Source organism: Chamaea fasciata, unplaced genomic scaffold (assembly GCF_029207755.1).
Source record: "Chamaea fasciata isolate MVZ Bird 193981 ecotype frontalis unplaced genomic scaffold, bChaFas1.0.hap1 SCAF_4, whole genome shotgun sequence".
Lineage (NCBI taxonomy): Eukaryota > Metazoa > Chordata > Aves > Passeriformes > Sylviidae > Chamaea > Chamaea fasciata.
Genome location: NW_027094089.1, coordinates 72,690,249 through 72,712,011, shown reverse-complemented (window position 1 = coordinate 72,712,011; position 21,763 = coordinate 72,690,249). Strand labels below are relative to the sequence as shown.

The window sequence follows — 21,763 nt, the reverse complement described above, 5'->3', positions numbered from 1 at the left end:
AAAAGGTTTTCAGCAAGAAAGTGATCAAGGCATTTAACTGACCTGAAAGCTGTAGCTGAATTCCTACTCTATACTTTACACTATGCCCTGTATGCCTGCTAATGCAGAAAATGAAGTTCTTTATGGTTTCCCTTTCTTGTTATCCGCAGCAGAACTGGATGGCTTTTCCATCCCTACACACTGCTGTGTGTTTCTCTGCCTTTGAAAAGGGCAATATTCATGTAGGCTACAAAGCTCTGAAAAATGAGAGGATTTTGAGAAGAAAAATTGAATTTCTGACATAGTCTTCCCACAATACATTCCAGTGAGTTAAGAACAAAAAACAACAGAAACTGTTTGTATTTAGATGCAGCTCTGAGTGATAAACTGCTTCTCAGACATTTTGATGGAAACTGATTGCTTAAAGATGGGACTTTTCCTGTATTTATGGAAAAAAAAGAGATTAGTTTTGGTTAAAATTTTTTTTTAAAAAAGAGGTAATGTACTTTGCTGGATAGGAAGGGGGATTTCAGGGATTCAGTCCCTGAAATGAGACTTTTATGTGCAAATGGAAAAAAGAAATGTGAAGCAAATTGAATTTCAACATTTGCCATGTGAATACTTCTTTGATCGTTCAGGCTGTACTATTACATGATATAAGATATGTGAATATTTAGTATAGTTTATTGAAACTCCAGTAGAAGGGAAGAAATCACAACTTCTAAAACGTGGTATTGGCAGCACTAAAAGAAAGTGTAATAACATCCCTCAAAATAATTCTGTTTGTATCCAAGCTGAAGCTGGTTTTGCCACTCTGCTTCATTTGCTGTCCCAGATTTTTCAGCAATTTGTTATGAAAAGCAAACATAGTGGAAATAAGACCTTTACTTTAAAGTTTATTCCATTGTATGGCAAGTTCAGGACTTGATGAACTGCAGCTATCAAATACAACTGTCAAACAGAAGTAGTAGCAAGAAATAGTAAATTTGGCCTTTTTCCTGCCACAGAGGAGAGATGAGGATGCTGTTCTGCACTTCTCAAGCCAGGGCTTCACAGGATTTATTGTGGAAGAGCAGCAATGGGAAGGCTTTCCTGCTCAAAGATGATGTCCCCTGGGAGCCCGAAATCTCTGTGTTTATTCAGGTTAGCTTGAGAAGCTCTTGCTGCTGCGTAAATGTATTGACATAGAAAGCAAAATTTGAGGTTGCATAAGAAGGGGGAACATAAAATATTCTCTTTGTGGAAAATAAAAACACAATATCCTATTGTTGTGCATACAATTTACTCTTTTCTGGGAGACAGAAGGTGATGCCTGTGCTTTTCTGCCCCCACTTTTCAACCCTTCTGTAACTGTTCTCTCCAGAATGTTGCTGCCTGCTTAGGATTGCTCTTGGTTGTCACTGCTACCTGTGCCTTGCAGGTAGGAGACATTCTCAAATTAATTCTAAAGTTCTCAAATCTGTGAGATTTGAGATTCCCAAATCTCCTGTGTGTGCACAGCAGGGTCAGGCTCTGCTCTGCCCAGGACATCCTGGTGGCCTGTGAGATGACACGGTCACTGAGCCTGGGGACACCCAAGGCCCTTGGACAAAGGGCTCTGGTCAGCTCTGTAGTGGGTCTGCACTGGAAGTGACTGATGCATTGCAGAAGGTATTCCAGAAAATCTGTGAAAGAAAATGGCATTAAATAACAGCAATCAAACAGCATTATTTAACTGCATGTGATATGAAATGTGCCAGTGAACTGCACTGCTGAGAGACTCAAACCATACCACACTCACCTGGTCCTCAGTGACAGAGCACAGTATGACCTCAGAAGAACAGGCAGTGTCAAGAGCTCAGACTGTGTGACTGCTGTCACACAGGAGTTGTGGAACATCTGGAAACCTCTGTTATTAGAAAGGTGCTTCCAGGGATCAGGATTAACTAACAGTGCCAGAATATACTTGTCGGATGGAAAGGAAGCTAATGCATCAATAAAGAAGCTCTTCAGCTTTTCTATCACAAATCCGTCTGTAAATTCTGTGCAGAAAATAAGCAGCACCTCTTTGCTCGACACCCAGAATTGCCTCAGCTCTGGGGGGAAAGAGTAGATGGAAGCGTATTCCCAGTTACTGGGTGTTTGAAAGGAGCTCAGCAATGGAGCCCCAGGAGAGACTGAGGGAGTTGGGAAAGGAGCTCAGCTTGGAGAAAAGGGGGCTCAGGAGGGACCTTCTGGGTCTGCACAACTCCCTGACAGGAGGGGACAGCTGGAGGGGGGGACTCGGGCTCTGCTCCCAGGGAACAGGGACAGGAAGAGAGGGAATGGCCTCAGGCTGGGCCTGGGGAGGCTCTGGGTGGATATTTGGAGAATTCCTTCTTGGAAAGGGCTGTCCAGCCCTGGCACAGCTGCCCAGGGCAGGGGTGGAGTCCCCGTCCCTGGAGGGATTTCAAAGCTGTGTCAATGTGACACTTGGGGACAAGGGGCAGTGGTGGCTGTGGCAGTGCTGGGGAAAGGTTGGGCTGAGATCTCGGGGGGATTTTCTGACCTAAACAATTCCATGATTCTGTGACTGTGATTCTGTCATTCCTTTTGGTCTGTTTGGTTTAAGCCCCTTTCCCTCTGGCTCGGGGGCCCAGTGAAGCTGTTTGGGTGGGTGGGAGGTTCTGTCTCGGGGTGGGAACAGTGGTCCAGCAAAATGAGTGCAGTGAGTGAGAGAGGGATTATAATTTCTGCCATGAGTAATTTACCTCTTGTACAAACTTTGCTGTTTGATTAATAGTGCTGGAATAACAGGTTTGGCTGAAACCAGGGTGTTCACAACCATTTTGTGGAGGAACAGAAATCCAGGCATTCTCTATAAGATGTGAAAAGTTTCTCTCCTGTTATCGGAGAATATGAGTAATTGTTGAATTACTTAAAAAGCAAACTTCAACATGTCCTTTGCTATATCATGACACTAATTTGGGTGAATATTAGGTATATTGTCTCTGTGCTTAAAGTACCTCACACTGAAAAACCTTCAAACTGAATCAACTCCAAAATCTCTGTTACTAAGCTGTTGAGTGTAGCACAGTTAATATGATTTGGGACATATTAGTAACAGCTTGAAAAGAAAACGTGCTGTAGTTTCATTTGGGTAAATTGTTGAAAACTGAATGTATGCTTAAGTGGACCTTTGACAGTAAATATTATAAAATGTGGATTCTATCTGTAATGCTACTGGTTTTACAGCCTGAACGTAATATTGTTTGACATAAAGCCTGAACACATTTTAGCAATCTCCAGCCAAATTTTGAAAACTTAATTTTCAGCTCACAAATGGTGTAGTGCAACTCAGTTCTTACTGTTCCTATAAAATGTTGGTGACTGTGACCCTTGTCAGCGTGAGATTTTTTTCCTATTTTTGCAAGGTGGAGTACTGGAGTATTTACTGTTACAGCATGTCCAAATAATGTCAACAGTGAAGGAAATTTCAGACAATCTTTGTGCAAAACCAGAAATTGAAAATGGACAGTCAGAAGTCCTGGGGATTAGGGAAGGATTGTCATATGATGGAATCATCTTAATTGTTGGCTAAGGTGAGGTGCACTGGTTTTTGTTTGTTTGGGTGGAGTTTTTGTTTGTTTGTTTGTTTTGTTGTTGTTGTTGTTTGTTGGAGTCCAGGGCATTCTTTTGGGCGCCCTGGGAGGCCACAGACCTCGGCAGAGAGGTCTGGGACCCGAGCAAGAAGGTTTGAGATCTGTACAGGGGGATCTGGAATCTGTACAGGAGGGTTGTAGACCTTGGCACAGGGCCCAGAGAGACACAGTCTTTGACTTCAGTCCATGGAAAAAAGCTTCCAACACTGAGAGAAGAATTACAAGTCACAAAGATGTGACAGACAGTAGTGCAGTGTGTCACAGGGGGGAAAATTTTGTAGTTTTAGAATTCTTAGTATGTAGGTGCATGGGGAACAAGATGGAAGATTTAGGGTGTTCCCCTGAGTTCTTCCTTATTCTCCCCTGGCGTCCATCTTCTGGTGACGGTGGCACAAAGTAGTTTAAGGAGATTGGGCCAGAGCAGAGTTGACCCCTTTAGTATAGGTAATAGGCATTGGCACATAATTGTAAATAATATACACACAGTTATCTGTATAAAAGGCAGCGACCCCCCATCGCGGGGGGAGTCGTCCTGTGTTCGAGCAGCTGTGAACATCTCAGCCGGGCACAGAGAAAATTGTAAGATAAGAAAATAATAATCAACACGAGAAACCAAAGAGAAAAAGACCTTGAAGACTCCGGACTCTGCTTTTTTCTCACGTCGGGCTCGGGGCCTTCAGAGGGCAAAAAAGGCTCACTCGAACCACCACCTGAATCTCGGGAAAAGAAAACCAAACCTGAGAGTTGTTGTTGTTGTTGTTTTGGTCGGGTTTTTTTGTTTTTTTTTCATTTCAAACTTGGAGAATTCAAATGACAGTAGATTGAAGAATGTGTGCAGAAATGTCATGGAAATTTCATCCAAATTTCTTGGTGGGTGAGACAGGACAGCACTCAATCACTGGATCGTTGATGTCGTGATGTTTTATCTCCCTGTGCACCTGAGTGAACCCCGTCTGCTTGGGGAGTTGGTGCAACAGTCCAGACCATCCCCTGGGGGTCTGGAATGTCCACATGTGTTGAGAGAGGCAGTTACAGGTTCCCTAAATGAGAACTTTTCTACTCACAGTCCTTGGGGGTGAGGTTGGGAAGGGTAATTTTAATGAAGAACCTGTTTCTCTGAGAGGTATGGTTAGAGCAGCTCTGTGTTCTGCTCTGTGGCTTCTGGAATGTCATTCCCTGCCCTCCTGGGTCTCATCAGGTGGCCAGACCCGCCAGTGCACCTCTGGTGGACTGTGAGTAAATGGAAGGTGGAGGTCGAGGCTCTGGTGCTGCAATTACCTTCTCTTGCTCAAAACCCCAGTCTGTCACTTTTCTTGCCAATTTTTCTACAAGGTTATAATGAGGCTCCAACCCTTCAGGGCTACTTAACCACAGAGTGTGGCTGTCAGAGAGCATGGTGCCAACAAAAGGATGTTTTCCCATGCCATAAAATCAGTCATGTGTCATGAAAACCTTGTATTTAGCTCTTTGCAGTGGTCTTTAATTTTCCATCAGAGCCCTGTCAGTCCCTTGGTGCTGGTGTGTGACTGTGCTAGTCTTGTCCCTCATCTCACAGAAAACTGCAGTTGCCTGAAATTTCAAGTGTTTGGTTTTTTCCTGAAAATGTTTATAGATAGAAATTATTATATATAACAGGGGTGTAACAAGGTCTGAGATGTGCTGACTTCTTATTCTTGCCTCCTTATCGTGTGTTGGTTCACTTCAGGGAGAGGAGCTCTGTTTATAGCAATCTTGAGTTGAACTCTTTTACAGCAGATCTATATTTGGGCATCTTTGCACATATCCTTGTGTCTAAAATGGGCTCCATAATTCTTACCTTGTAGAGGAGTTTGGAGATTAGTTACTGTCTGTAAAGAGCTTTGAAAATGTCAAATCCTGTGTTTGCATGTTTTCGGAATATAATTAGGAGACAGTCAATTAATCCACTTCCTGTAAATTAATACATCAAAATTGTTTGCTGTGTAGAAATTGTTTGTGTGAATGCTTCAGGGTGGGTTTATCTTTTTTTCTTCTTCTTTTTTTTTTTTTTTTTTTTTGGTACATATGTGACAGTGTTTGCTGAGGAAGCTAGTCTTCACTCTTGCAGTGCACAGTGTAGGAATCCAATCTTCAAGATCCAGGCTTTCACATAATTTCATTATTTACTTGCCTCCTCATTCTTTAAAACAAAGCTGCGTGTTTTCAGCAGTGAGGGTAATTTATTACCTATAAAAATTTAACTTGGGCTCAGGAGGGTTTTTCATTACTTTCTGTGTTAGGACTGATAAAGAAGGGTGTGTGTCTCATTTTGATCCTGTATGTTTGGAGCTCTCTGGAGAGATTTTTCTGGTCCATATTATATAAGTAATCAAAGTAGAAGGTTATAAATGTTCCTTCTGGCCTTTAAAGTCTGATCTTTTAATTAAAATACAGGGATGTCTTCTGCACGGCAAACTGAATGCTGAGGTTTGTGTCAGAATTGGTGTGGAGGAGCTTTTAGCACTGTCAGGTTTCAGAGGAAAGGGCTGGAGAGCTCTGGCTGCTGTTTGGACAAGGAAGGGAGGGCTGTCAGTACATGGAGAAAGGTTAAGGTTGAGACAACTGGTGAACAAATGAGACAGGGTGTAAAAAAAGCAAAACACAGAAAGCTTTGAGTCCTGAAAAATGTTTAACACTGCAACTGATTACAGTACTCCCTTTGGTCTGTTTCCCCCATCGGTCCATTCTGTGTAAGTTTGAACATCACATTTTGCTACTGATAGAGCTACGTTCCTACCTCTATTTCTACTAACGTAGTTGGATTTCTACTAATTTATTTGTATTGTGTTTAGTTGTGTGGTAGGGCTGTAGTCTTGGTTCACTTCAGCTATGCCATGCTTGAGGAGGGACCAAAACTTGGACTGAGCTGACTATTTATTCCCTTCAGTTTGGGCCAAATGGCAGCTGCAGAAACCCTGAAATGGGGGCAGGGACAAGGAGGGAGGGACTGTGCCCCCAGCCCGTCTGCTAGGTTAGATCATCAGTAGGGAAATGGGATTTCTGTGCTCCTTCTCAGTCACTTGCACTTGTAAACATTTCGCTGCCCGTCCCCACAGGTACCTGCCCATTTGCTGAACTTTCCGCTTTAAAGTGTGTGTCCTGAAAACATCCCAAATTACCGCTACAACCAACATTTTCCAAGAAAGTGGTTGCTCCTTTGCCAGCATAAGGAATATATTACAGAGAAACCGAAGGCTGGGTGGGATCAGCGGCAACAAGTGGTAGCTAAAATGTTTTGTGTTCAAGTGTGAGCTGCAACTCTCAGCGCTGTCTCCTTTCCCCAGTGCTTGGGAGGATCCTGGGAATGGGGTTGAGGGTGAGCAGAGGGCTGGCTGTGTCCACCACGAGGTCTTTGGAGCAGTTCTGTCTGTCTCTGGGCTTGGGCAAGTTGGGTTTGGCCGTGCTTTGTAGGCATCACTCTCCACTTTCCAGGAACTCAGCCTGTAGGAGTATCCTCAGGGCACAGCCGCAGCATCAGTCATGGGGAAATGACTGGGGAAATGAGATGCAGAGATGTGTCAGAGGCAGCCCCAGGAGCCCTGGTGCACGTGGGAGGGGAAGCAGCAGCCCTGGCAGGGCTGTGAGTGTTTACTATGGCTGTGCTGTCCCTGCAAGGCAGCTCTCAGGTCCCTGGGAAGCAAGTGGCTTGTGGTTTCTGGCAGGAAATTCCCACTGGACTGTGTCAAGTGCACTTTGAGATGAAGGTACCCTTGTTCAGTTTATTATTAGTGAATAATTCAGCTTTACCTGCTTCTTGTATGGATTCCTGTAGGTTTTACTTGTTAAAATTTCCTTTTATGTGGCAGAGTTTTTCTCTGTTCATAAGCTGCTGTTGAGGTACAAATGGTCTGCATTGAAAATAGAGCAGATGGGGCCATATTAGCCTGGTTCTCTCATCCATGAAAACAAATGCTATAACCACTATAATTTGGTGTAATTTCAATGCAAGTCAACGGAGTTGCAGGAGAATTTAGGTCCTCAGTGACCTCTGTGTATTCCTTGACTTTTGTTTTGCATGCTAGTTGGGCAGGGTATTTTCTAATTGACAGAGCAAGAGTTTATAACACAGGGTGCATTTATGTGTAATCTCCCTAATTGGAAAACTGTTGATTGCATAATTACATATAATTATCTCAGTTGTTCTTGGCCAGACAATATTTGCAGGATGGCTCAGGAAGGCAATTCACTGTCAGATGTCAGAAGAGATTTTGTGAAGCAGGCTGGCACTCGTTTAATTCAATATTGATTGAAGAAAGGAGACATCAAGCCATTCCATCCCCCACCCAGTATGAGGTATTTTGTAGTTGTCCAGTTTGAAGCTAAACCTGGAGCAGATACCACAGGCCAACTCTGAATATCCTCAGTGTGGGAGATCCAAATCACTATCTTCTAATGTGCTCTTGGCAGATAAAAGCCCGGTTCTCATTTATCTCTTGAATTTTTCTCTCTGTAGTTCTGTTCAGTATCAGATGTCTACCTATCAGGGATGATGAAGCAATATTAAAATGGTAAAAAATACTCCTTAATCCCCAGGTGTCACCAGAAAGAAACACAGAACCTGAAATACTCCAGTATCTCTTTACCAGGTTTGCAAATTATTTCTTTAAAGAATCAAAATCAAACCCCAAATCAGCAAGAAAAACCCCAGGAAACTTGTAAGAGCCAGCACTTCATGAAGGTACCAATGCATCTCATTTATAACCAGGTGCAAAGCAATCTGAAGGCTGCAGAAGACTCTCATGCCAGCAAGGGAAGTTTTAATTAGCCCCTTTAGGACTACGAGAAAGGCTTCAACCAAAGGTCCAACTGCTCTAATTACCTGTCCCTCATGGACAGGATGAAACCCTGGATGAAACCCTGTGGCCATGAGGACATGCTGGGGAAGGCATCAACTTAATACTTATTTTACTTTTCCCTTCCCTCTCTGAAATGACTTTCCAGTTATTTTCAGCTTCAGGACTGTTTGCATTCCAAATATGTGAATTCTGTGTGTTTGCTAGCCCAGAAGTTATGCACAGTGAACCCTCTGCTCTCCCTGCACATCACTGCGACTGTATTTACCACTTCCTTTGTCACAGAACAACACCAGACTATCACCAGCTCTGCAGAGAATCAATTTCTTCTGTTTGTTTTGAAGCTGTTTTCTCTGACCTTTGTTTAATAGATTTTTTTATTTTTAATTGGACAAGAAATAGACCTGTGACACCCTATTAATCCACTTTGTACACCTTCTGGTTTTACAGACTCTTGTTTTATCCCCAAAGTTGTTCCTTCCACAGAACTACAGAACATTTTGGTCGGAAGGGACCTTTCAAGGGTTTCCTAGTCCAACCCTCCCTGCAATGAGCTGTGACATGTTCACCTTGATCAGGTGGGTCAGAGCCTTGTCCAGCCTGACCTTGACTGTCTCCAGAGATGGGGCAGCCTGTGCCAGGGCCTCACCATCCTCATGGTAAAACACTCCTTCCTTATATCCAGTCTAAACTGGTCTTCTTTGTCTCAAAACCATCATCCCTGGTCCTTTCTTTGCGTTGAAGGGTCCCAGATTAAGTTTTTACTTACCCAGCAGAGAAACTCAACCTTTTCCACACCACTTCTGTCTTTTTTCTGAACCTTCCCCAATTTATGTCTGTGTGAAAAGTCCAAAAGTACCGGTGGTATTCAGGATGTTTCATGGTGTAACTGCCTTGTTCACTTTGTTCTGTTTCTTTCCCAGTCATCCCTGTACTCTGATTTGCTTCTTTTGGCGTTGCTGAGCACTGGGATGGTGTTTTCATGGAACTTTTCTTGCTCCTGGGTTTTGGTACCAAGTACAAAGTCCATCTTTCCACTTGTGAAGCTTGTAATGTTTTTCCTCACGTGTTGCTTTCCATTTGTGACAATTAATTGTCTGCCATCTTGCTGTCCAATAACTCAGGCCTGCTGAAGTTCTTTATAATAGATTCTCATCATTAATATCTCAAATAATTTACAACCTTTATCATCCTGTGTAATGCCTGTCCCAGTCCTCAACAGAATTCCCTGAGGAAGTCCTTTGATGACTTTGTTTCATTCTAAGAACTGACAGATGGCCCAATATTCCAACTGTTTACTAACTTTTGATTGAATTTTTTTGGTTTTTTTTTAATCTATGAAGTGACTTTTTTCTTTTAAGTCCTAGATGCTTAAGTGTTTCCCTAAATACCTCTCAAAGTCATTGTGAAGACTGTTTTTGTTGCAAACACCTGTTGACCCTTCTAAGAGCTCCTCTGGGTTTACAGGAGATGCCATCCTTGTACAAAAACTGTCTGACTCTTCCTAAGTATATTGTGTTAATTCTGATGTCCACTAATTTTGTTCTCATTATAGCTTCTACTAATTGGTGTGATACAAACATGAAATGTGTTGGCTCAGTAGATCTCCCTGGAAACTTTAAAATGCATTCTCAGTCCTGTCAATATTCCATTTTCATGCTAATTTAACAGCAATGGGATGTGGATTTCCTGCCAGGAGTGGTGGTACAGAAAGTTCCAGCATGGGGGAATTTTCCCTGGCTGAGGGGAACACTCTCCTGCCCACCAGCTTGCTGCTGGCAAAGCCATGGAATTACGGGATGGTTTGGGTTGGAAGGGACCTTAAAGCCCATCCATCCCAACTTCTGTCATGGCAGGGACACCTAACACTGTCCCAGGGTGCTCCAGTCTGGCCTTGGACACTGTCAGGGATCCAGGGGCAGCCACAGCTTCTCTGGGAACTCCATCCCAGCACCTCCCCACCCTCCTAGGGAACAATTTATCCCAATATCCCATCTTACCCTCCTCTCATTGAAACCATTCCCCTTGTGCTGACACTGTTATAAATAATCTCCGTCCCAGTGAGGAATTGCTGCCTTCTCCCTCAAACATTTCCCTCACCTCCATCCATTCATTCTTGTCCACTTAATCCCTTCTAGAGGTGCTGCCTTCTTCCCAACATTTCCCCTTCTTTTCTTTCCCTTTCCTCAGGATGTGAGAAATACAGAATACACATTTTGCTTTGTGTTTCAGAAGTTGGACACAATACTGTCAGTAGAACACATCTGAAAACTTCATGAGTTAATGTGTCCTTGGATAGCATAAGCTGCTTTGATTTAAACTGCAATTTGCTGCTTTTCCTTCTGGGATTACTGAGGAGTTTTCAGTTGCTGCAGTGATTGTTCTCTTTTGCTCAGCAATTTACTTGCATTTCAGGTTGTACAGGCTTCCAGATTTTGAAATGAAAATGTCTTTAGAAGTCAAGAACAAGAAATATTTTTAGCTTGTCATGTTAAATTTTAATTAATCACCTCTGCCACCTTTTTCAGCATCAAAGGTGTGCAACACGCCCTTGCAAACATTAGGCAGTGAATATAAGCCTTAAAAACATGGTAAATGATGAAGCTTCCTCATACCTCAAGTTAAAGATAGGATTTGTTAGGGCTCTTAATGTTTTGGTAGTAATCTTGGTAGTACACAGGCAAATTTTCCACCATTGTTTTTCATCTCTGGCTTCCATTCTTATCAATATTGACACCTGTAATTTTCTTTTACCTCACTCTCAGTGTCCTGGCTTGAACAGTTAGACAAGGACTGCAATGAATTGGTGAAAAATCGGGAAATGGCAGCTAGCGAGGTCATGGCACAACTAAGTTTTAAATGACAATTTTACAGTGCATTGTTATAAATTAGGTTTATGTTTTGTAAGGAGAGCTTAGGGAAGGGCAGACCATGGGCAGGTATCTATTGCTGCACCACACCCACCATTTGAAAGTTCACAGGACAATTTGGTGTCACCCTGGTGCCCCTTGGAACATGATTTACCTGTTGACTTGCTGGTGGGTGGGTGGGAGATCAAAAGCGCTGCTGTCACTTGCATCATTTCCCTTTTTGCCTCCTGGACAGTCAAAACTGACCAAATTTATGAGGAGCTGAAGGCAGGAGCTCGCAGTGGAATTGCCAGGTGGCATTCCCTGGGCCAGCAGCTATCCTCACCTGTGCTAGTACCTCTGTGGGAATCCTTCCTCTGGGCCCCTCAGTGCTTCAGTCATGGTGTTGTTTGGGGCGTCACCACTAATTGACCTTAGTGGTCTTAAAAGCAGTATTTCTGTTATGGGACATGTATCATTTGGGTTAATTGTTTGTTTGTTTGTTTGTTTGTGTAGGATTGGCTTTTGGATTTTGATTTCTGTGTGGTTGTTTTGTGTGTTTTTTGTTGGTTTGTTTGTTTGCTACGTTTTTTGTTTTACACTTTCATCGTGTTTTTTTTTTTTTTTGTGAGAATTTGTTTATTTGATTGAATTTTTGTAATCAGAACAATGTTTTTTTTTCCCTGTGAAGGGGAAATGTTGGCAGCTGTGGAGGTTTTGCTGCCTCGGTTTGAGCACTGCCATTGCTTGGGCAGTTTCATAAGGGCAGAGTTGTGCTGTGAGCTGCTAGGCAGCCCAGCTCTGGTGTGGGACTGCTTCACCTAGAGTCTGAACCTGGCTCCAGTCTTTTCTCTGCTGCAGGCACCCATCAGCTCCTTCCTCATTCCTCCTTCACTGCAGGGAGGAACTCTGGTTAGCCCCAGATACAGCCAGGGGAGTGACACACAGCAGTGCTCCTGATGTCCCTTAACTCTTTCCTTGGCTGTCAGTCATGCCTTCATACCTGTGCCAGGTACCTGAAGCTTTCCCTCCTCTTTTTTCTCAGGCTTTACCTTGAAGAACTCTGCCATAGGTGTTTTTGTGCAAATGAAGCCTTGCCATGTCACTTGTGTGCAGCTGAATACCAAAAAGACACCTTGAAATGAAATGACTTAATTGGCTTTATGTCAAAATACAGATTGTTCATATTGCCTTCTGTGAGTCCAATGGTTTTCAGAATACGCATAAACAACAAAATATGCAGTGGAACTTGAAACACAAGTGTATTCCTGGTATCCGGCAGGTGGGATAATGATGGTGATGAGGGTAGTTGATGTAAATGTGTGCTACAGTGCTTAAATATCTACTGTTTTCCCTTCAGGAAAAGGATGGTGTGTATGCAAAAGGGTGTTTTTCACCTGTACTGTGCTACTGTGATGTACAAGCTGAACTGTTTGGCATTGAATGGCAGTGCTAAAATTATATTGTCTCTGTGTAATTATATATACGGGCCTACTCACATACTCACATGCATCATTTACTGGAGAATGTAATAGTGCATCACAAATACTGTCTTATTTTCTTGTAGTAAATCAGTTTTTTAAATGAGAAACATTTATTTTGAAAAGATAATTCAAAGATGACTTTGAGATTCTTTTTAGAGGCGTGTTATGATATTTTTATTGCACTTTGCTTGCTCTAGAGTTGACTATTTCTGGAAAAATGAAGTGAGACTTGATGCTGATGCTTGAATGCAATATGCCTCTTTGAGAGGCTGACAGATGTAGGTGATTTCAAAACAAATGCCTTCTGTAATTTAGTTTTAGTTGCCATTAGTAGGGTCCAGACCTACTGTGGTTGCCCTCTAATTTAGTTTAAATGTATGCATTTTCTTGGTCTGAGTGTTTCTGGCGTGCCTGTCACCATGGTAACTGGACACCTCTGAGTTTAAATTCTGTGACATGAGATCACTTCAAGTCTTGCTTTAAAGAGGTCTGAGTTGCTGCACTTCAAAAGTAGGGAGGGCTCTGATATTGTTTCTAACTTGAATCCCCACACAATGGGATTAAATCCAGTGCTTGTCTGCACTTGTGTCTTTATTCTAATTTTATATGTAACAGCTTTTTGAAACGCAAATAACTTGTTACATAATATGCAGTGCTGAACAGTGTGATTTATCTTTAAATATGCTTTTTAAAATAGACTATTCCATTCTATAAACAGAGCACATTTGTGTGTAATCTTGTTGCACTTTTCAGTGTGCTGTAGGTTATTTTCAACTGCACTGTATTGTTGTAAAAGTTTTATCTTTCACTGCTATGGAGAATCCTATGGACCTGGTTCAATGTTTTTTTCTTTCCTATTCATGGCATTCACGTTTAAATTATATGCTCTGCAGAAACACAACAGGTTATAAGATTGTCCTTTTACTCATTTATTAATCCTCATTTGGGCTCTGGAGCTGTTTGATTTCCCAACAGATCTGAGCCTGAACTTGCTTTATTCAAAGCCTGTTAAATATGAATGCTGCTTCTGATTTGCCCTAATTTCTGTTGTGATTGTCTGTAATCCTGCAGTTCTGGTGGTCTTCTGCATGAAGAATGTTTTATATACGTGTAGTGATGTTTAACAAATTAATATAATGCACAAGTGAATAATTTCTCCTCCTGGAATGCCTTTTTTTTTGTGCTTATGTTACCCTTAAGGAAGCTAAATGTACAAGTGCTTGAGTTTGGCTGTTGGAGCCCAGACAAGAATTTCTGTTCCTTGTGCACAGGTGGGGAGGTGGACAAGGGATGGGGGAGTTCTGGGCAGTAAGGACAATGGAGGGAACCTGAGAAGTTCAGTCAGAATTGCTCTTGAATGACCTCAGACCCAAACCCAGATGTTTTTATGACCCTCACTGGTCCTGCTGCCTGTGAAACATCTGGATTTTTAAAAGTGCATTTAGGGCACCTGTGGAAATTAAATGTGTGTGCATAGGTAGAATATTTTCTGGACTGCTTTCATTTGAGCTAGAAGAAGTCTGTTTGCTGCCTGGCTGCAAGTTGGTTCACAATAACCAACCTGTGCAAAATAAGATTGTAAGTAGCCATCCCTGTGAAACGGGAGCTAAGGTAGATACCTGGTGGCAATCCCCTCCCCACTAGCTAAATCTCTTAATGCCATATTCTGAGAGTAGCAAAAACCTCCCTGAAGGCTCTGTGGAACACACCTGGGCAATGCCCTTCATGCAGGGAATGCCAGTGAGAATATGACAGTTTTTGGGTGAGTAGCATTTTCTTGTGAAAACGACAGGTAGCTGACATACAGTTATTGGTGAGGCATCTGGAGAGAGGGACAAACATGTTTGGGGAGTGTGATGGATGAAAAGGGTCCCTGTTCTTCTGGGAGAGTGGGGAATAAGCTGGAGCCAGTGCACAATCTGCATTCTCAGTAGGAAGTGATGGTGGTTCCAGGCTTAGGTCCCCATGCTGGCTTGTGAGGAGAGTTTTAGGTTAAAAAATGTGAGAGAGTACTACTGAAACCCCACTGCAGTTCTGTTATTGTACGTGGCTGTAGGAGCTCTTTAGGGAATTGTATTTTGTTGTCTTGGATATGGAAGTTTAAGAACAATAACTTAGCAATAAGTATATGAAAGCTATTACCTTGATACACAGGGGAATATTTTCGGGTAGTTTTAACTTCAACCCATGTTTCAAGACTGAAAACACATCTTGCTTGGGCTGGCAGCACATTGGGCTGCGTATACAAAGTTGTCTGGTGGTTTTTGTTTGTCGGGTGGTATGTTTTTTGTGTTTTGTATTTTTTGTTTGGTTATTTTTTGTTCATTTTTTATATTTTATATATATTTTTCATTTGAGAGTTTCTGAACCCTTTTTTTCTTTGTTCTAATTTGCAGCATTACTTTACTGTTCTCTTTGGCCATGAGGGGCAGAAGCCACTGGAGCTGCGTTGTGAGGACGAGGTTGATGGTGATGAGTGGGTAGAAGCTATTCACCAAGCGAGGTATGAAACTCGATTTGTGACCCTCTGATCCATTTTATTACAGATAAATGAATAATACTTTGAAAATCTAAACCACCTTCCAAACAGAAATAAAGGTTAATGTGTATTAGTTGTGTGTTGTTTACAATTCATGAGTATATAATAGGAAAAGAAATCACTTTTCATGTTCAATGCTTATTTCACAGTCTTTTATCTTTCATAAGCAATTGTGCTGCAGTTGAAATTAGTTCAGGAAGAATATTAGTTTATTAGAAACAATCCCTAGGATTAGTCCTCTGTTAGAGACAAGTGTGTCTTGTGAATGAGGAAATTAATGATATGACAGATGAATAAATGATTTTTTTCTTAAATACTGTTATAGAGAAATAAATGTAAGAAAGAGGAGGTCAAGCCATTAAGATGATGAAGTGTGACAAATAAAATTTTGACTTCAAAACTGAAATTCTGAACGACCTGACCCACAGTTTTGTGAGAAGGGACGTGGTAGGACCTTGAGCCATGCAGTAGTCTGTGCCTGAGGAGAGGTCTGTGTGGCAAGTGGCCATGGTTTAGGTGTAATCTAAATGAAAGTCATCTCACTGGAGGGATGAGGAGTGGTGTGCGGAGGCAAAGCCGCTGCTGAAATGCACTTTCTGCAGCCTCCTCCCATCCACACTCACCTCAGCTAATCTGCAGTGCCATGGTAACGCACAAGGAGCCAGGCAGCTCCTGAATTGCTTAGGACATGAGCCATGTAAACAGAAGTGATTCTGCTTCAGAACTAAAATTGAACATGAGCAGCTCATAGTTTTTAATTTAGGGCTTGTGAAATGAGGCTCTGTGGCAGCAGGCGGTGTCCTGCCTTGGGAAGCTACCTGGAACAGAGGCTAGACAATGTTAAAGGAATAAAGTGGATATTTATTAAAAGGCCTTCACAGGATACACCTTGGGCAGTGCAAGAGCCTGGCTGTGGCTCCACCCAAGATGGATGCAAGATGGATGCTGGGTCACAAGGTTTCACACTTTCATAAGTTTTGGTCTGTTTACATAACCATGGGGTTAATTGTCCAATTACAGCTTCAGAATATGAAGTCCCATCCTCCCGAACTGCTCTCTTCAATTTGCTGTTTATACTTTTTGGGCCTGAAGTTGCAATGGTGTCCTTGGTTCTGGGGCTGGAAAAGGAATGTTTTGTCTAACTAAGCTGTGAGGAGAACTTGCTAACACTTTATATGAAGTTTAGAGTTACATACCAATGCAGTACAGAATCTGGATAATATGTATGCTAAAACTTAAGGTATCACTGCCTGGGCATCCAGCCTTGGGATCTGCATCCTCCTCTTGGTGCTGGTGTCTCCTGAGCAGGGCCCTGTCCTCTCCCAGGAGAGCCCTGTGGGGTGGGCAGTGGTGCAGCAGTCTGGTGCCCTCGGGGTGACCACATCATTCCATGTCTCAGTGGTCCCTGGGGCTTGGAATGTCCCCCGTGTGTCACAGCCACAGCCCTGTGTTGCTGCAGGTCTTGTCCCTGATCTGGGACGGTTTTTTTCAGTGGAATACTTGATGCCTTGGAGTGGCTACCTAGAACAGAGGCTAGACAGGATTGAGAGAATAAAGTGGGTAATTATTAAAGGCCTTCAATAGATACACCTTGGGCAGTCAGAAGCCTCCCAGAGGTTACACCCAAAATGGACAGTGCTCATGAGTTTTTCAGACAGTTATAAGCTTGGTCCATTTGCATATCAGGGGTTAATCCTCCAATTACAGCTTCAGGTAATGAAGTCATTTAGCCCCAGTTTGCTCCCTTCCAATTGACTTTTGTTTCTACTTTTTGGGGCCTGAGACTGTAGGGTGTCCTTGAATTTCAGCCCCAGAGGGATTGTTTTTTCTGACCAAAATGTGAAGACAGTAGCTGACACTCTATATGGAGTTCAGAGTTCTGCACTAATGCAGTACAGGATTTGAAAAATAAGAATGCTAAAATGTAAGGCACTGCCTGGCTGCTGCAAGTGCCCATGTGGCTCTCAGCTCCAGCTGGGCGCATACTGGTCTCTAGAGTCATCTCTCTGCCAGTCATCCCACCCTGTGATGTTCCCAGAAGCTGGACTGTGTCTGTGCCCTCCAGCAGCCAAACCACAAAGTCCCTGTTGGTCCAGCCCAGCCTTGGTGCGTCCCCAGTGCTTGGCTTACCCAGCTCGTGAGGCTGTGTGGCTGGTGGTCACACACCCAGGCCAGGCTCACACCTCTCCTGTGTGTCCCTGGCACTTCAGGGACCTGTGGCCTCTTGGTCCCAGCTCCAGAAAGTGGCACTGAGAGCTCCATGGATGCACACACAGAGTCCCCTTACCAAGGAGAGGAATAAGAAGTGTGGTTTGATGAGAGGGCAGGATGGGTAGTGGTGGTGATGTGCAGTGCATTGATCACTCTGGTTACCTGTGATCCTTTATCCCCTTTTATCCCCTTATCTCTGTGTTTAGCAAAGCTTGCTGCTCCTCAAACCAATTCCATGCCTCTCTTTCCCTGCCTTTGATTCCTGCACTTCCATGACAAGACTTGTACAATCCCAAAATGCTCTTCCCTGTAGCCTGTAAAAAGTTTCACAGCCCTGTGGTTGGTGGCTCTTCTCAACCTGAGAGAAAATGTGGAGAGACTTTCCACAGACTCTGAGCACACCTCATGGCAGCATTTCATGAGCTTCCCTTTTAAAGGGGGCTCTGGAAAAAGAGGGAGAATGATGTTTTACACGGGCAGATAGCAAGAGGATATGGGGGAATGGTTTTAAACTAAAAGAGGGATTTAAAATTGTTATTAGGAAGGAATTGCTCCATACGAGAGTGAAGTGGCCCTGCCATAGAGAAGCTGTGGCTACCCCTGGATCCCTGGCAGTGTCAAAGGCCAGGTTGGACAGGGCTTGTAGCATCTGGGACAGTGGAAGGAGTCGCTGCCCGTGGCAGGGGTGGCATTGGGTGATCTTTAATGTCCCTTCAACCCAACCCATGCCACAATTCTGTGATTCATGGCTGCTCATGCTTTCAGTTCTGTCTCAGTTTTGCACAGTGGGGTGGGGTGCCTTTCTCCTCCAGTTTGTGGCTGAATTCCTATGGTTAGATTTTTCTGACTGGTGTGCCAGGACAATGCAAATAGCTGAGTTTGGTGTTAGTTGTGAGTCTGGTGGGTGACAACTGGCTGATGGGAGGTGCTTCCAGCACAGTCTCCATCCCACACAACAGGGTGGCCTTCCCTCCCCTTGCACCCCTGCTCCTGAGTGAACCATTCCCCATGGAAATGGTTTGGGTGCTTTGGTTGTTGGGTCCACTCCTCCAAAGGCTCTGTCTTCCAGCTGGTATTTCCTCCTCTCAGTTAAAAAGATCATGTAGTAAAAATCATTTGGGATGTGGAGGTTTCATGGTGCCCGGTAGCTCTGGCTGGCACCAGGGTCCCTCAGAACCCTGGATCACACACCAAGGCACCTTGCTTAGAGTCACTGGGGTGGATTGGTTATGTCCTAGTGCAGCTTTTACTGTTTCCTCCCTGCTGTGGCTGTGACTGTGCCATCAGGCTTTAAAAGCTGCCTGGAGGCTCTTTATCCTCTGTTTAGGAGTCCTGCAGCTGCTCGAGGTGGGTGTGGGGGACAGATGCAAGCAATTTCTTCTGCCTTCCAGACAGGCAGAGCTGGTTTTCATAACGAGTGAATTAGGCTGTGCATTCTGCTTTTCAAGAGGGTGAAGTGGCCAGACCAAATGCTTGGTTCTCCCAGTAGCCTGAGCAGCTTTAGTGCAATTAGCATGGAGTGCTCCAATGAACCATGATTCTGGTCCCATTTTGGGACAAAACTCAAAAAATTTCCTGGTAGCACTACTGGAACTTCTATCCTGGCTTGCTGCCAGAGCAAGGAGACTTTAATAATGAGGCTGTGGTTAAACTTTCTCCAGCTTTCCTACCAGTGTAAATGGTGCAGCAGTGTTTCTCAGGGCTTTATTAGTTTCTTCCTCTCTCCGTGAGGTAGGTGGTGGTCAGTCAGAGCTTCTTGAAATACCTGGTTCGAGCTCTGTCTCTACAGATGATGGCAGTAGACGGGTTCAGCCTCAGCTTTCATGATCATTTATCTGTACTAGACATTACAGAATTATTTCCCTCAATGAAATATTAATACAAATTCATATACGCTGTGGTTTGCAGCCGTTGTTTCTTTCTATTAAACCCAGACAGAAAAGCAGACCTAGGCTGGCTGCTTACAAGTTGTTTCTTATATTTTTCTGTGTTCCTTTGACATCTGAACATTTTGGTACAGTTTTCTCTGACAAGAATTTTTTATGCATGTGTGTTCATGTCAGTATTGATACCCTGTCCTCCTGTAAGGCTCCTGTCATTACTCTGGATATTCAGATTAACGCATTTGGGCAGTGATCTCTACTCAGGCATGCAGAGAGATGGATGGAAAGGGCTGTTGAAAGTACATGAAGTTTATTCCAAAAGCCGTTGATTTTCCCTTTCCAGGCGTGATTTTGAGAAGGAAAATGGATTTAACCTATTATATATTAGTGTAGGTGTACACAGGCTTTCCTAATTAACTCTTCCTTGTAATGCTGATTATGGGAGTTGTTTGGTTTCCAGGCTGAGCCTAACATTTTAGGCAGCCAAAGCCACCCCTCTGAATTATTCTAAGAGCATCTGAAAAGAAAAAAAACTTCGGTCTTCCAGAGCAAAGTTGTGTGTTCCCCAGTAAAACAAAGCTGTGGAAGTCCAGGTTAATGTATTTAAAGAATCCAAGATATATAAAAAAATTTCTTCCCCGAAAGGAGAAAACAAAGAAGTGAAAGAAAAGTGTTATTGTATGTAACAATATCTTGGGTCCTACATCAGCAGTTCATCCTTTCTGAGTCTGTGTCCTACTATTTTCCTACTATTTTCATCAGTTTGAATAAACCCCAAGTGAAACCTGTCAAATTCTGTGTTGAAAACAATTGGTAGTAAAACTTCTAGAACTCTTTGAAAAGGATAAATAGAAAAAGAGGATGTTTCACCTGTCTGGATTTGGTTTTAGGTAGGAAAGCCTATTTTTATTAAATGCAAATCCATGCATTTTATTACATGTGTTACATATATTTTTATCTTAATAACATTGTAAAACAATTACTGCTAACTCAGATGTCATTAGTGCTTTTTATTCTGACACTTTTTATAATGTACAGATGCCTTCTTAGGGTGTAAGGAGATGAAGTACTCTGGTTTCTGAAAAAAACATATGATTCTTGCAAAACAAAGCAGATTATTATTGGAAAATTTTAAAGAACCTATCTCATACTTCACTGCTGTTCTCTACAGAACTGAGTGATAAGTGGATTGCTTCATGACAGATTTATTTATGCATGTTTTTTACTTCTTGGAAGAGGTGCCCTGACCTGACTTTTTCCAGTGTATTGTTTACTTCTGCAGTAGTCAAAATATAACAGCAAAGGTAATAGAATTAAATTCACTTCTTATTCCTTTTGTATTCTGTACAAGGAGGAAAAACATTTATATGATAGCTGTGGGAACTTATTCTCGTTATTTTAAATCCAAGCTTGTTTTCCAGGTTAGGTGTTGGATGCAATAGCTGTGCTTAATATTGCCCCCCCTCCAGTGTGTAAGTGCACTAACACAGATTGAAATACAAGTAAATATTTACAGAAAAAAACCACACTATAGAGGATGCACAGTACTGCAATTTTAAGAGCCTCACAGTATTTAATAGCAAATGTTCATTGTTTTATGAGCACTATAACAAGCAGGAAGACATTTAAAAGAAAGAGATTTGCAATCCAGAAGTTCCCTCTGTTGAGTACTGTGCTCAAACTCAACAGTGGAAAAAGACACGATATCAAATAGCAAGGGATCCTTTGTCAATGGTTGAGGGCCTCCATTCTGCTGTGTTTTGTTTGGTCTTTATCTAGTAAATTTATGTAACTCTTAGAGGAGCAGCCTTCCTAAACCTGGGTTAAGGGCCAGCAACGTGTCTTGATTTTACTGCTTCAGGGTCAGTCTGGTGAAGATGCTGCACAGAGAGAAACTCCTCCTCCTCCACCTGAAGCTGAGAAGCATTTCTGACACGGTGCTCTGATTGTGGCATCTAATTGCACTAGGGGTATTGCCCCTTTTCAGGGAAAAGCTGCCAAGAGCTAAAAGAAAGACTGATACCGTGGTTCCTGATACTGATTAAAGGCATTTATTTCAGTAATCTTAAAATGGCCTAAAGGATAAAACATGTGTTAGCACACTAAAATGACAGTTTTGATGGGAATTCTTCCATAAAGAGATCTGGCAGATGGAGAGAAATAGTTCTGATGAAGTGCTACATGCTCCCCCAAGTCCTCCCAAAAGATGGGAAAAAAGAAGACCTTAAAATAAATAAAACATTTAATTTACCAAAATCTTGGGCTTAGCTTGGGAATTAGAATCTCATAAAAAGGGCAGTTATCTTGCTGTCAGTAGTTGGATGCTGTGAAACTGGGTACTGTTGCGCCCTGTCTAAAAACGGATATTAAACTCTCTCAGTCTGGAT

The 21,763-nt window shown here is 42.7% G+C and overlaps 1 protein-coding gene across 1 annotated transcript in view; it reads left to right on the top strand.

The window, feature by feature from the left end:
- Window positions 1–21,763, top strand: part of RASGRF2 (Ras protein specific guanine nucleotide releasing factor 2) — a 114,660-nt gene that overhangs the window by 22,077 nt on the left and 70,820 nt on the right. Inside the window, exon 2 of the mRNA XM_066181959.1 lies at window positions 15,140–15,246. Coding sequence (XP_066038056.1) covers window positions 15,140–15,246 — 107 coding nt within the window. The remainder of the gene's footprint in view (window positions 1–15,139; window positions 15,247–21,763) is intronic.